A 13,788-nucleotide genomic window follows, 5' to 3' on the forward strand; every position below is an offset into this window, starting at 1 on the left:
ATTGTAGCCATTAACCCCTCCTGTCCCTTAAGTGCAGCCAATACCTCCTCCAAGACCCCAAGTGCTGCAATTATTTACTCCCTTTTATGCAGCTCATTATTTCTCTCTTGTCCTTTCCTTGCTAATTATTGTGGGCAGAACTTTCCCATCTGTGTTTTTTAGGCATTTCCTTTGGTATTACTTACCAAAGGGTAAATTTCTGCAAATGGGAATGTCACTAATATTACACACATTACTCAGTGTGCTCAGTGTTGCCCGTGACTCATGTATAAGTCGACACATATACTTTTATGAAGTGAATCAGACCTAATTTTCTAGACGTATACTTGAGTATATACAGTAATTTATTAGGACACAGGATCGTTTACAGATTGTTCAGCAAGCTCCTAGTGAACCAGAACTCCTAGGACTATGTAAGGGTCTAAAAGGGATCAAAAAGCCTCCTTACTAAAATGCTATGCAAAACAGAAGTTTAAAACAAATATCATTTGCATATTCAGCAGTGATGCATTGTGGGACACTTCAAAGGTCACTCCAACCTGAATAATCACAAATGTTTAGGAATCATGTCAAGGGTGTAGGTTAGAGTTGTGTATATTTAGAAGGTTAGGCTAGTTTGAGGTATTAAAGAAACAGTAGTTAAGGTTAGGGAGATTGTGGGTTAGTGGTCACAGTTTGTGTTATGGAGAGGAAGATTAAGGATTGGGCAAAGTGCAAGGGTGAGGTTAGGTTTAGCCTCAGTAGTGATGTTATGGTCATGGAAAGTAACAGGGCCAGCAGGATTTCATTATTTAAAGGGACACTTAAGTCAAACAAAAAAAAATAGTTTTACTCACCTAGGGCTTCCAATAGCCCCCTGCAGCTGTCCGGTACCCTCGCCGAGTGATTCTTCGCGTTCCCAGACACATTAGCACCCTCTATGCTGCTATATGGTATATGATATATGCTATAGCAGCATAGATGGTGCTATTGTGGCAAGGAACGCGAAGAATCACTCGCGTCCCCAGCCTGTCAACTCCTGTCACCGAAACAGGAAGTGGCTGCCGGCGAGGCCAGGAGGATCGGAGGGAGACGGCGAGGGCACCGGACAGCTGCAGGGGGCTATTGGAAGCCCCAGGTGAGTAAAACTCATTTTTTTGTTTGACTTAAGTGTCCCTTTAAGGATTGTAGGACTTATAATGCCATTATGCTATACGTCAAAATTAGTGGAGGAAACTAACCGGACCGCCCTTTTTTACCTTTCTGAGGCAGTGGCTGAAAACTAAAGATTATACAACAGACAAGCAAAATAACTGGCACCATTTTTTCATTTGCACACATGGAGTCCAGTCTTTAGGGGGCATGATAAGCTGGCTCCTGGCTGGATCTTGGTGTTGATGACAATGCACTGGGTCCATTTGACTGATTTAGATTTTACAGGTAGATGAGAAAGATTGCATGGCATTCAAACCTACACTTCAATACGTTTTAGCACACTACAGTAGTGCTTCAGAGCTGATCTCATTCTAAACACGTTTATGGTGACCTTTACAACCACACTTGTGAGAAGAAAATAACTAGCTCAAGTCTTCTGCAGCACGCTGACTGCTTGTTGTCTAATCCCAACTAAATTAATCCTTCTGAACTACACGGGATCATTATTTTTACTCTCTACAGCTTCATTTGAAGAATTCTAAAAAAGAAATGTAACACTTTCTCTTCTTCAATAACAAAAACATGAACAGCAGTAGCGTACCTATCACAAGGCTGCAGGTGCTCACAGCACTGGGTGTAGCCATGGCTAGGGGTGCCGCTGTGGTGTACTGCCACTGTGTTCTTCCACCTGGGACCTTTTTTCATATTTTGGGCAACATTCAGGAAAAAAGAAAGCAGCGCAGGGGACTGTACTACTTCCCGCACTAGATGTAGCACCCCTCCCTGTTTTTGTCCTGTGGGCGTCTTCTCGCACTCTATACACAGCCTACAGTGAAAGAATGTGCAGCGCAGCAGGGTGAGTAGAGATAATGATTGCTGTGCTGCAGCTGGGACATTAGCAGGGAGAGGTGTCAGGATGTGTTTAGTGCTTCAGAAGTTGCCTGTCATTTATAGCCATGTGCACTGGCTGCTGTAATACCAGAGTGCCTTGGACTATTGATTATTTATCCTGATCAGAGTAATTAATCAATAATGAAGGGCAGTCTGCTGTTGCAGAAGCCAGTGATACAGGTGCTGACAGCCAACTGTAGTGAGCAGAGAAGCAAGCTCCGGGCAATTTAGATTAGCTTGATTGCAGGTAATCTTATCTCTTTTCCCAGTTATCCCTCCCAACCTGTTGTCTTTCCCCATGACCCTTTCCTCTTTTCAGCTTTTAGGGCCCTTTTCCACTTGCGGCGATTGAGATTCTGAATTGCAAATCGCTAGCGATTTTTAAATCGCTAGGGTTTGCTAAACAACATAGTAATAACGGTAGGCAATTTCCACTACACAGTCCACAGTAGAGTCGGCACCACCAATTTGTATTAAAGCTCTTTTATTCCATCAAAAAGTGGGTTAAAAGTAATCTGTAGCAGCTGTATACTGCTACAGATTACTTTTTAACCCACTTTTTGATGGAATAAAAGAGCTTTAATACAAATTGGTGGTGCCGACTCTACTGTGGACTATCTAGTGGAGTACTGTAGTGCGGACTACTGAGAGTCTGGGCACACCAAGTTTTCCAATCCTGGGTGCTTGCTTCACACTGGAAATAAGGTAATTTCCACTACCGTTATTCGATTTTTGCTAAAGCGTGATCGCGGCTCAGATAGTTTTTTACTGCGATTTTGCTAAATTTGCTGAATTTAGCTCAAACGCTAGCGATTGCTAGTGGAAAAGGGCCCTCAGTGGATTATTTTAACAGCATGTCCCTGCCACACAACACTGGTGATGTCTGCAGTCCTAATGCGGGTCCTTCCTGCAATTTCTCCCCTCCCACCAGGCTGTCTGTCTTGTGCCTCTACCTCTTTATACCCCCTCCTCCTCCTATCTTCCTCCTATATAAAATTGTACCATAGTCATAGTTTAAGGTCACACCATATTATTATTGCGTATTTATTTAGCACTGACATCTTCTGCAGCACTGTATAGAGTACAGTTTATTAACACTTCGCTCCATCCACATTCTGACAACTCCCCCCCCCCCCCAATTTGCAGCATCACGCTCATTGCCCCAACATATCAACCCTCCTATCAAAACAATAGTTTTTTTTTTTGGGGGGGGGGCGTTGTTGGACTGTACATAATCAGCAGGTGACAGTCTCCAAAGATGGTCAATGAGATGCTAATTCTTACAATTTGCTTGCAAATTTTATATAAATTGTATGCATCTTGGAATTGGGCCAATCCATAATGGTCAGGTTAGGATAAAGATTTATGTCTCCAACTTTGCCATTAAAATGCACATATTACAGTATATGACTGAAAAGGGACTGTTGTGCTCACCAAATCCATCCATGGTATCAGTGTGGTGACAAGGTGCCATGTGACTAATAATGCACATACTCTCAACAATTCATCCTTTTGTTTTGTAAATAGAATTTGTTCTCATACATGCACAGTGGGGCATTCCTATGAATCAATTACACAGCCCATTTAGCTTCAGAGTTGAGCATTGTACAGACACACAGTTATTTTGGCCGTGACAATGCCACTGTAGTTTTCTTGATATCCAGGGCTAAGTATCAAGGCTTCAAAGTCTTGCATGAAATAGTGGTTGGGAGTCTTTCCATGCACATTCAACGTGCATAGACTGTTCCTCCTCCTACCACAAAGTTACAGCCCTACCCCATGCTAAAAAGTGTGCTGATTGGCGGTGGACCACTATCACAGAAAACTAACATGTAAAATACATCTTTACACATATTTGTAAGAAGTACCGTATATTTCTTCCTGAGTACAATGCGCTATAAATTACTTTTCTGTCATGTTGCGGTGGCTTACAGCAGGTAGTAAAAATCTGCCAGATCTCATTGGTTTTGGACTAGTCCATCTCCTCATATGGGTGGGGGGCCCTCATTCTAGGGATCAAGGAGGCTTCACCATTCAAAGAGCACTGCAGACTAAATTATTCAGCTGCGCTCTACTATTGAGGCAAATTCAGTGGAAGCTTGGAGGAGGAGGAGCTAACATGCAGCTGTATGCACAAGCGGCATACGTCATCTTGAGAAAGTCCAGGTGGGCGGGATGAAATGCGTCGATGGGCGTGGTTCCTGGGCGTGGATGAAAGTTTTCACTACGCGTCCTCCGCAACGATCCTACGGATTACAAAAACATGGCGCCAGCGAGCGGCGTAGAAAAAGTAATTTAAATTGATCCTGGCCAGGAATCGAGTTTTTAAATGTGTGTGTCATTTTTAATATGTATTTAGTGTAATGGATAGTTTTGCTAGAGGCAACCAATAAATTACAGTTTATAAGCTTGAGACAGCTGGTCCTATTGCAGTGTTGTTTGGATGAAGTTGATTTGGACCTGGCAGGCTCCTCTTTATTGATTGGCATAATTAATAATTTGGCTCTACGGTTTCCCAACATTGTCAGAGCAATGAAATGCCTGCTTGCTGTGCGGTATTTACCGTGGGGTAGTGTAGGGACCAATTCAGAGGAGTTAACCTTCCCACGCTGAGCTGGCTTGGTGCAAAATACTGCAGTTTTATTTGTAAACTTGGATCCTTAGTTTTTGTTTAAAAATGTTTTGTTTTATAACAGCATAACATAACAGACATGAAAAAACGCATCACTATTGATCATCATCATGTGCATTCGTCTAAAATAAGGAGAATATAACACCTGTAAACATAGGCGGTATCGAAAACATCAAAAACAAGTCATTGTGAGCTTAAAATATATGTAAACATATACAATTAGGAAGTACGTTTCTTCCTGAGTAAAATGAGCCACAAATTACTTTTTCTCCTATGTTGCTGTCACTTACAGTAGGTAGTAGAAATCTGACATAACCAACAGGTTTTGGAGTAGCCCATCTCCTCATGGGGGGGTTCACAGGGATTTCTTGATTTTCAAAATGCACTTAGTGAATGGCAGTCCAACTGCCAAAAAAAGTATACGGTGAGCTGATCAGCATCTTTGTATACATCTTTTTCAGGGAATGTCCTTAAAAGAATAAAGGACATGCTGAGAATCCCCTATGGAAAGATGGAGTACAACCTACTATAAGTGACAGCAGCACAGGAGAAAAGTAATTTATGGCTCATTTTATTCTGGAAGAAATGTACTTCTTATTTGTATGTGTTTATATATATTTTAAATTGTAATAGTTACGCGACAGTGGTCCTTTAAGTTTTGCTCCAGAGGACTATAGACTACTGTCTGGAGCACATTGGTCCAGCAGGGAAAGAGGACTTGTGAATCAGAGGCAGGGGCGGCGCCAGGGGGTGCTCGAGCACCCCCTAGAATTGTCCAAGCACCCCCAAAGCACCCCCTGGAGTGAACTGACTTCAGGCGTCTAAAAGACGCCAAGTCAGTTCACACAGCGGCAGCACGGAGCAGCAGGCAGGGCTACGGTAAGATGGCCGCCCGGAGCCCTGTTCTGCAGACTTCGAGTCTGCAGTGCATGGCTTCGGGCGGCCATTTTCCCGTAGCCCTGCTCTCTGCATGCAGGCAGGAAGTCTCGTCGTGACGTCGGGAAGGAAGAGGATCGTGGGCGCGCGGGCGCTGCGCGCCACAATAAGGTCGGGACTCGGGACAGGAGGTCGGGAAAGAAGGTCTGGCTGTAGGTGAGTAAATGGGTTTTTCTTTTCTTTTTCAGGTGATGCTGATTGTGCATATTGGGGGTCATATCTGCTACGGATTGTGCATATTGGGGTCATATCTGCTACGAATTGTGCATATTGGGGTCATATCTGCTACGGATTGTGCATATTGGGGTCATATCTGCTACGGATTGTGCATATTGGGGTCATATCTGCTACGGATTGTGCATATTGGGGTCATATCTGCTACGGATTGTGCATATTGGGGTCATTTCTGCTACCGATTGTGCATATTGGGGTCATTTCTGCTACCGATTGTGCATATTGGGGTCATTTCTGCTACCGATTGTGCATATTGGGGTCATTTCTGCTACCGATTGTGCATATTGGGGTCATTTCTGCTACCGATTGTGCATATTGGGGTCAAATCTGCTACCGATTGTGCATATTGGGGTCATATCTGCTACCGATTGTGCATATTGGGGCCATATCTGCTACCGATTGTGCATATTGGGGCCATATCTGCTACCGATTGTGCATATTGGGGCCATATCTGCTACCGATTGTGCATATTGGGGCCATATCTGCTACCGATTGTGCATATTGGGGCCATATCTGCCACCGATTGTGCATATTGGGACCATATCTGCCACCGATTGTGCATATTGGGACCATATCTGCCACCGATTGTGCATATTGGGACCATATCTGCCACCGATTGTGCATATTGGGACCATATCTGCCACCGATTGTGCATATTGGGACCATATCTGCCACCGATTGTGCATATTGGGACCATATCTGCCACCGATTGTGCATATTGGGACCATATCTGCCACCGATTGTGCATATTGGGACCATATCTGCCACCGATTGTGCATATTGGGACCATATCTGCCACCGATTGTGCATATTGGGACCATATCTGCCACCGATTGTGCATATTGGGACCATATCTGCCACCGATTGTGCATATTGGGACCATATCTGCCACCGATTGTGCATATTGGGACCATATCTGCCACCGATTGTGCATATTGGGACCATATCTGCCACCGATTGTGCATATTGGGACCATATCTGCCACCGATTGTGCATATTGGGACCATATCTGCCACCGATTGTGCATATTGGGACCATATCTGCCACCGATTGTGCATATTGGGACCATATCTGCCACCGATTGTGCATATTGGGGCCATATCTGCCACCGATTGTGCATATTGGGGCCATATCTGCCACCGATTGTGCATATTGGGGCCAAATCTGCCACCGATTGTGCATATTGGGGCCATATCTGCCACCGATTGTGCATATTGGGGCCATATCTGCCACCGATTGTGCATATTGGGGCCATATCTGCCACCGATTGTGCATATTGGGGCCATATCTGCTACCGATTGTGCATATTGGGGCCATATCTGCTACCGATTGTGCATATTGGGGCCATATCTGCTACCGATTGTGCATATTGGGGCCATATCTGCTACCGATTGTGCATATTGGGGCCATATCTGCTACCGATTGTGCATATTGGGGCCATATCTGCTACCGATTGTGCATATTGGGGTCATATCTGCTACCGATTGTGCATATTGGGGTCATATCTGCTACCGATTGTGCATATTGGAGCCATATCTGATAACGATTGTGCATATTGGAGCCATATCTGATAACGATTGTGCATATTGGGGTCATTGGACGTGTTTTTTGTTAAAATCTGCTCACATTACGTGTATTTTCTTGAGAAAACCTGCACAATTATGTGAATTTTCTGGGAAAAGGGTCACCAAAACTTGGGCCCTCTGTCTTTGCGTTGCACTTTTAAAGGGAACCCGAGGTGAGAATAATATTGAGGCTGCCATATTTATCTCCCTTTAAAGAGAAACTCCAACCAAGAATTGAACTTTTTCCCAATCAGTAGCTGATACCCTATTTTACATGAGAAAGACAATGATTTTCACAAACAGACCATCAGGGGGCGCTGTGTGACTGATTTTGTGCTGAAACCCCTCCCACAAGAGGCTCTGAATACCGCGGTACTGCTGGCAAACTGCCACAATGTAACAATGTTCAGAGACAGGAAATAGCTGTTATTAGCTGTCTAACAGACAGAGCAGCTAGAAACAGCTAAATAACCTGCCCACAGTAACAATGTCACCATGTAATAAATGTCAGAATGTTAATCTGGGAGAGGAAAGATTTTACAATGAACAAACACTGACTAAATCATTTATACATAATTATGGTAAAAAATGAAGCACTTTTTTTACTACATTATTTTCACTGGAGTTCCTCTTTAAGCAATACCAGTTGCCTGGCTGCCGTGCTGGTCCTCTGCCTCTTATTCTTTCAACCATAGACCCTGAACAAGCATGCAGCAGGTCAGGGGTTTCTGACAATATTGTCAGAACTGACAAGATTAGCTGCATGGCTTGTTTCTGGTGTAATTCAGTTCACTACTACAGCCAAATAGATCAGCAGGGCTGCCAGGCAACTAGTATTGTTTAAAAGGAAATAAATATGGCAGCCACCATATCACTCTCACCCTGGGTTCACTTTAAACTACAGTTAGCCCCGCCCTCATCCGGTCATGACCACGCCCATTTATTCGCCGCGGCGCGCTTTGCGCGCCACAGGTTGTAGCCACACCCATTTTTTGCCGCGGCGCGCGAAGCGCGCCGCAGGTCGTCAGCTCCCCTGGAAATTGGTCCAGCACCTGCATAGCACCCCCTAAAAAAATTTCCTGGAGCCGCCACTGATCAGAGGGCCTTGTTGATCTGTCATTTAGGAGTAGGCAGATCACCTAAGGGGAGGAAGGTCATATTGTGAACAGAGGGAAAAAGAAAGTAAAGAAAAGAGAAGAGTTAAACGGGAGGAGAGGGAGTCCATCTAGAGCCTCAGTTTTTAATAACATTAGCGGTTTTATTACTAGCTGCTGAGTGTAAAGTGTTAATATCAGTATGTCTTGTTGATTTGGAGGGAAATAGTGTATAATATTGTGAAGGTGCACTTTTTATTAGCATTCCTTCCCTTATCACGCTAAGACACTGCAGAGCATTTACTGTACCTGGTAAAGATTCCATCCACCACCCCAATAGTGGCTTCCTCTGCAGGGACATAAGAGCCCATCTGTGCCATGACTGTGATGAGGGCCACCTGTTTGATGTACGAGCTCTTCCCACCCATGTTAGGCCCAGTGATTATCATTACTCTTTCCGCATCAGCCTGCACATGGAGGGAAAGCCATGATTTATTATTTCAGCAGTTAGAATGATGTATCTTTCACACACACACAGCTCTGATGAAAACACACTATGACAGTTTCAAACATAAGGCTCAGGACTTACACAGAACTAAATTGTAACTGAACAAGCCTATAACTGTGCTCGACCTGCTCATAAAGAAAAGACTACAACCATCGTATCGTTATCCAAATTATTAGGTTTATGGATACTTCATGCTTAACACCACTGTACAGCACATGCACAGAAGTTAAATATACACCCATAAGTGCAGAAAATGTAATCATGGATCCTGAGGCCCAGGCTAAAAATGTTCAGGAGGTGACATAAAACATAACACAGCCCACCTTCTTTTTTCTGAAACCATTTTTGTTTGGTTTTACCTAATAAACACAAGATTAACTGCTTCTGGACCACGTCTATTGAAACCTACATCGTGTTTGGGGATTTCTATCCCTGGCTGCTTGACTTATATTTCTTAGGCCACAGTCCCCACTAGGGATAGTGAATGACATGCAAAAATCTTCGAGTTGATGCAGGATTATGCAAATTTATGCAGTTTGAAAGTGAAACCAATCAAATCTTGGTGAGATAAAACTCAATTGGTTCATTTTCAAGCTGCATACATTTGCATAAAAATTGTGCATAATCCGACATCAACTCTAAATTATTTGCATCTCATTTACCTTCCCTAGTCCCCACATTACCGATACCAGAAAATCAGTTGGCATGTGACATCTCCCAGCAGGCATTAGGAGCCATGCCAACTGGATCCTGGTCACTATAATTACATTACTCCCTAAAAAAGTGTGTCTGGTGCAGTGGCCTAGCTAGAGATTATTAAAGGATACCCAAAGTGACGTGACATGATGAGATAGACATGTGTATGTACAGTGCCTAGCACACAAATAACTATGCTGTGTTCCTTTTTTTCTTTCTCTGTCTGAAATAATTAAATATCAGGTATGTAAGTGGCTGACTCAGTCCTGACTCAGACAGGAAGTGAGTACAGTGTCCAGACTACAGTGACTACAAGAAATTTCAACTATAAAACACTTACCTAGCAGAAAATGGCAAGAAAGAGATAAAAAGGGGAATTTCTTATCAGTGAGGGTCACACTGTAGTCACTTCCTGTCTGTCAGGACTGAGTCAGTCACTTGCATACCTGATATTATTTCAGACAGAGAAAGAAAATGAACACAGCATAGTTATTTGTGTGCTAGGCATGGTACATACACATGTCTATCTCATCATGTCACTTCGGGTATCCTTTAAAACCTCCACTTCCTTGTGCTTGTCCATAGGGAAGAGAAAAACACATGCGATTCTTGCCACGTGTGACCCTTGCCTTAAAACATAGGAAAATTCCAAATTTAATATCATTTAGGATCATTAAATGACCCCCCCCCCCCAAAAAAAAAAACAACAACAACTATTTATTCAAGTAGAGCATTAGAGAACTGTAAAGCTTACATGGTAAGGAAGGGAACTTAGTTCTAAACGCTGTGTCACATGACTGAGAACATCACAGAGATGTGCAATCCTCAATTTATTTCCATGCAAATACAAGAATACAAAGTACCGAAGCTCGCAATTCTCTGCTGAATTATGAGTGAATTGCATAAAGGTGGCCACACACCATACACATTTTTAAATATCTGTTCAATTCAAAAATTGCAATACATTTTTCTGACTGATTGTAACATTTCAAAAATATGACCAATGTACCACACACATGTTCAATTCTTACCCAATTATGATAAAAATGATTGGAAACTGGAAAATTGCTAGGGTGTGTGTATTAATAAATTGACAATCTAACACACACACACCATACAATCTTTAGAAAAATTTAAGAAAATTTTCCAGCGATCCAGATCGATAAAAACAAAACAAAACAAAACCAAAAAAAAACGTGAAATCCAGTTCAGTTGAATGAAAAAAAAAAAAAAAAAGCTTTCGATTTTTTTCAGGAGATCTGATTGTTTATTGAATTGCTGTAAAATCGGATCATTTTATTGTATCGTGTGTGGCCACCTTTAGAGTTATTTCATAGAGACACTGTTGCTGGATAGCAATGATTAATTCTCCACGGAGAACAACTCCTACAAGGAACATTCAATTTGACACGTGGTCAATTTGTCACATGATCAGTGTGTAGCTCTCTTAGGCTAGGTCCACACTAAACACAGTTGCAGGATGGACACTGCAGTCCGGATCCGGGGAAGATTAGGGGAAGTACCACCGTACTGCAAACTGATGAAAGTGCATCAGTTTTGCATCAGTTTCCGTTCAGGTTTTTCCCTGACAGAAAACGTCTCTATCATTAGGAAGGAGTGGGAGGATTTTTTGGGCCAATCATAAAGCTCAGGCTATCCGTTTTCACATCCGTTTTTTGCCTGTGGAGCTGGAGATGCGTTTTCTCATTGCTTTCACTACCCCTGCGTGTATCCGTGGTCCTGATCCGTTGCGTGAAAATGCAGCAGGTCCGGACCTTCCGTTCAGGTTTTGAAAACGGGTCCCCGCAAACGCAGACGGATCAGTTTTTTACTTGGGTGAGGCTGGCTGCTACTTTGAACATTAGTATCCGGGACTGTGTGGACCAGCTCTTACTGTTTGATCACAGTCACATGACCATGTCTTCACTTTGATTTATGTGTAGTGGCTGATTATGAGACAACAAAAAAAAAAGGACAAATCTATTACCTTCATGATTACTCCTTGCCAGAGAAAATGCCCTGTAAAAAAATGATAATTTCTACTGCTTGTGACAGATGCTCATTGTTTGCATTCTCTTATGAACTACAAATCCCTGCTTGAGAGCTTATTGTAGCTACATGCACTGCAGCCAGTTACCACACTAGTGCTAACTAGCCCGAAACTCGTAGGGGGAAGAGACCTCTTGCACACTACATGTTTTTTTTTACGATCCGATTTTTAATTCCAATTAATTGGAATTAAAAATAAAATCGGAATATATATATATATATATCACATGTAGTGTGCAAGAGGCCTAATAAGGATTAGATTGTCAGCTCCTCTTAGTGATATGGCTACATGCTCTGTAAATTGCAGCTGAAGATGTCTGTGCTAGATAAATAATACAATAACATTTGTAAAGCGCTTTTCTCCCATAGGACTCAAAGCACATAAGATATAATATATATATAACAGAGAACTATAAAATTGTGAGAAGTCTCTGCTAAAGGTCAAGCACAATCTAACCTTTTCTGCAGCCACTGACCTCTTGGTAAGTACACACCTTTGGCTACTCATCCCTATGCAGGAATGTGGAAGACTCTAGATCGATTCCTAGTTTTGGTCATCATTAAACTCAGACAAACTTTTTTTCCTCACTAAGCAGAGTGTGTTAAAGTTGTTAGACTGGTTACATGCTAATAGGACTGTAAAATGAAAAACTCGGCGATAATACTCTGTCATTATTTAGCTTTGAAGCAATTCTCTTGGCAGAAGAATAAAGAAAACTTTAGCTCTCCACTGAGATTACAGTTTACATTTTTTTTATCAAGTTGTCCTCAATCATCAGAAAAAATTACCTCAATGAACTTCCTCCCATGATGACTGAACATGCTGATAAATTCAAATGATAATGGCGGGAGTGTACTTTGCCTCTGTCTCCTACTCTTTCCTTTGGCAATCAGTCATACAATACATTACAATACCATAACATTTGTAAAGCGCTTTTCTCCCATAGGACTCAAAGCGCATAGTTGTGTCTAAGATTAATACAGGGTTGCAGGCTGGGTTGTGTTACAGAGGAGATAGTCAGATGTTCATGAATGCCAGACTGAAGAGGTAGGTTTTCAGTTTAGACTTAAATGCTTCCAGGGATGGAGCTGTCCTGATTGGGTGTGGCAGGGAGTTCCAAAGTGTAGGGGCAGCATGACAAAAGGCTCTGTCTCCAAAGGTTTTGAGGTGGACTCTGGGGGTGACCAAGATGTTACGTCCTTTTGATCTAAGATTGTGGGGGGTGTGATGCAGTTGCAACAAGTCCTTCAGGCATCCAGGGCCCAGATTGTGCAAGGATTTGAATGTCAGTAAGCCAATCTTAAACAGAATTCTCCATTTTATCGGTAGCCAGTGGAGTGAGCACAGGGTTGGTGTTATGTGGCAATGGCGGGGTTGGCTCGTTAACAGCCTTGCGGCGGTATTCTGTACTAATTGCAGGCGGCGTAAGTCTTTCTTATGCAGGCCTGTGTAGAGGACGTTGCAGTAGTCTAACCTTGATGTGACGAAGGCATGAACTAGGGTTGGAAGATCCTCTGAAGGAATTAGGTGTTTAAACCTTGCAATATTCCTTAGATGAAAGAAGGAATGTGTTATGATCGCTTCTGCAACGTTTATTGCTGACTGCAGTGGTATTGCAAACCAAGCAGTTCTAATGTCATTACATGCATTTGCTTGCATAGTTTGGTTTGCACTTAAACTAGTTGCTGATTCCATCTGCAGTCGCTCTGAAGTTAATGACAGTTTAATATGCTTTTGTGTAAACAAACATTGTCTGCTGCAATGGAGGGGCAATCCCTTTCCTGCAGGCTGCATATCATTGTCTGCCTTTTCCTGCTATCAGCCTGTGATTATTTACCATTCACTTGTGTGGGAATCTGCAGGTCTGCTCCCATTGGATGACCTCAGTATAAAGAACTGCTTCCTGCAATGCCTCATGGGCTACCATAGTCTCAGATTCTGTCTGTTGCTCTGCTCGTGCCCCACCTCGTTCCTAGTCCGTGTGGACTGCGCTGACTCCTGCGAAGGGGTCAGCGAGTCCTCCTAGTTCTGCTCTTGTTCTAGAAGTT

General features: G+C 42.8%; 1 protein-coding gene across 4 annotated transcripts in view; it reads right to left on the reverse strand.

Moving 5' to 3' along the window:
• MSH3 (mutS homolog 3) overlaps positions 1-13,788 on the reverse strand; it is a 246,423-nt gene that overhangs the window by 24,614 nt on the left and 208,021 nt on the right. For all 4 annotated transcript variants that reach the window (XM_068247988.1, XM_068247981.1, XM_068247994.1 and 1 more), the window contains exon 20: positions 8,796-8,953. In XM_068247988.1, the coding sequence (XP_068104089.1) occupies positions 8,796-8,953 (158 nt within the window). The remainder of the gene's footprint in view (positions 1-8,795; positions 8,954-13,788) is intronic.

Source organism: Hyperolius riggenbachi, chromosome 1, assembly GCF_040937935.1.
Source record: "Hyperolius riggenbachi isolate aHypRig1 chromosome 1, aHypRig1.pri, whole genome shotgun sequence".
Taxonomy (NCBI): Eukaryota; Metazoa; Chordata; class Amphibia; order Anura; family Hyperoliidae; genus Hyperolius; species Hyperolius riggenbachi.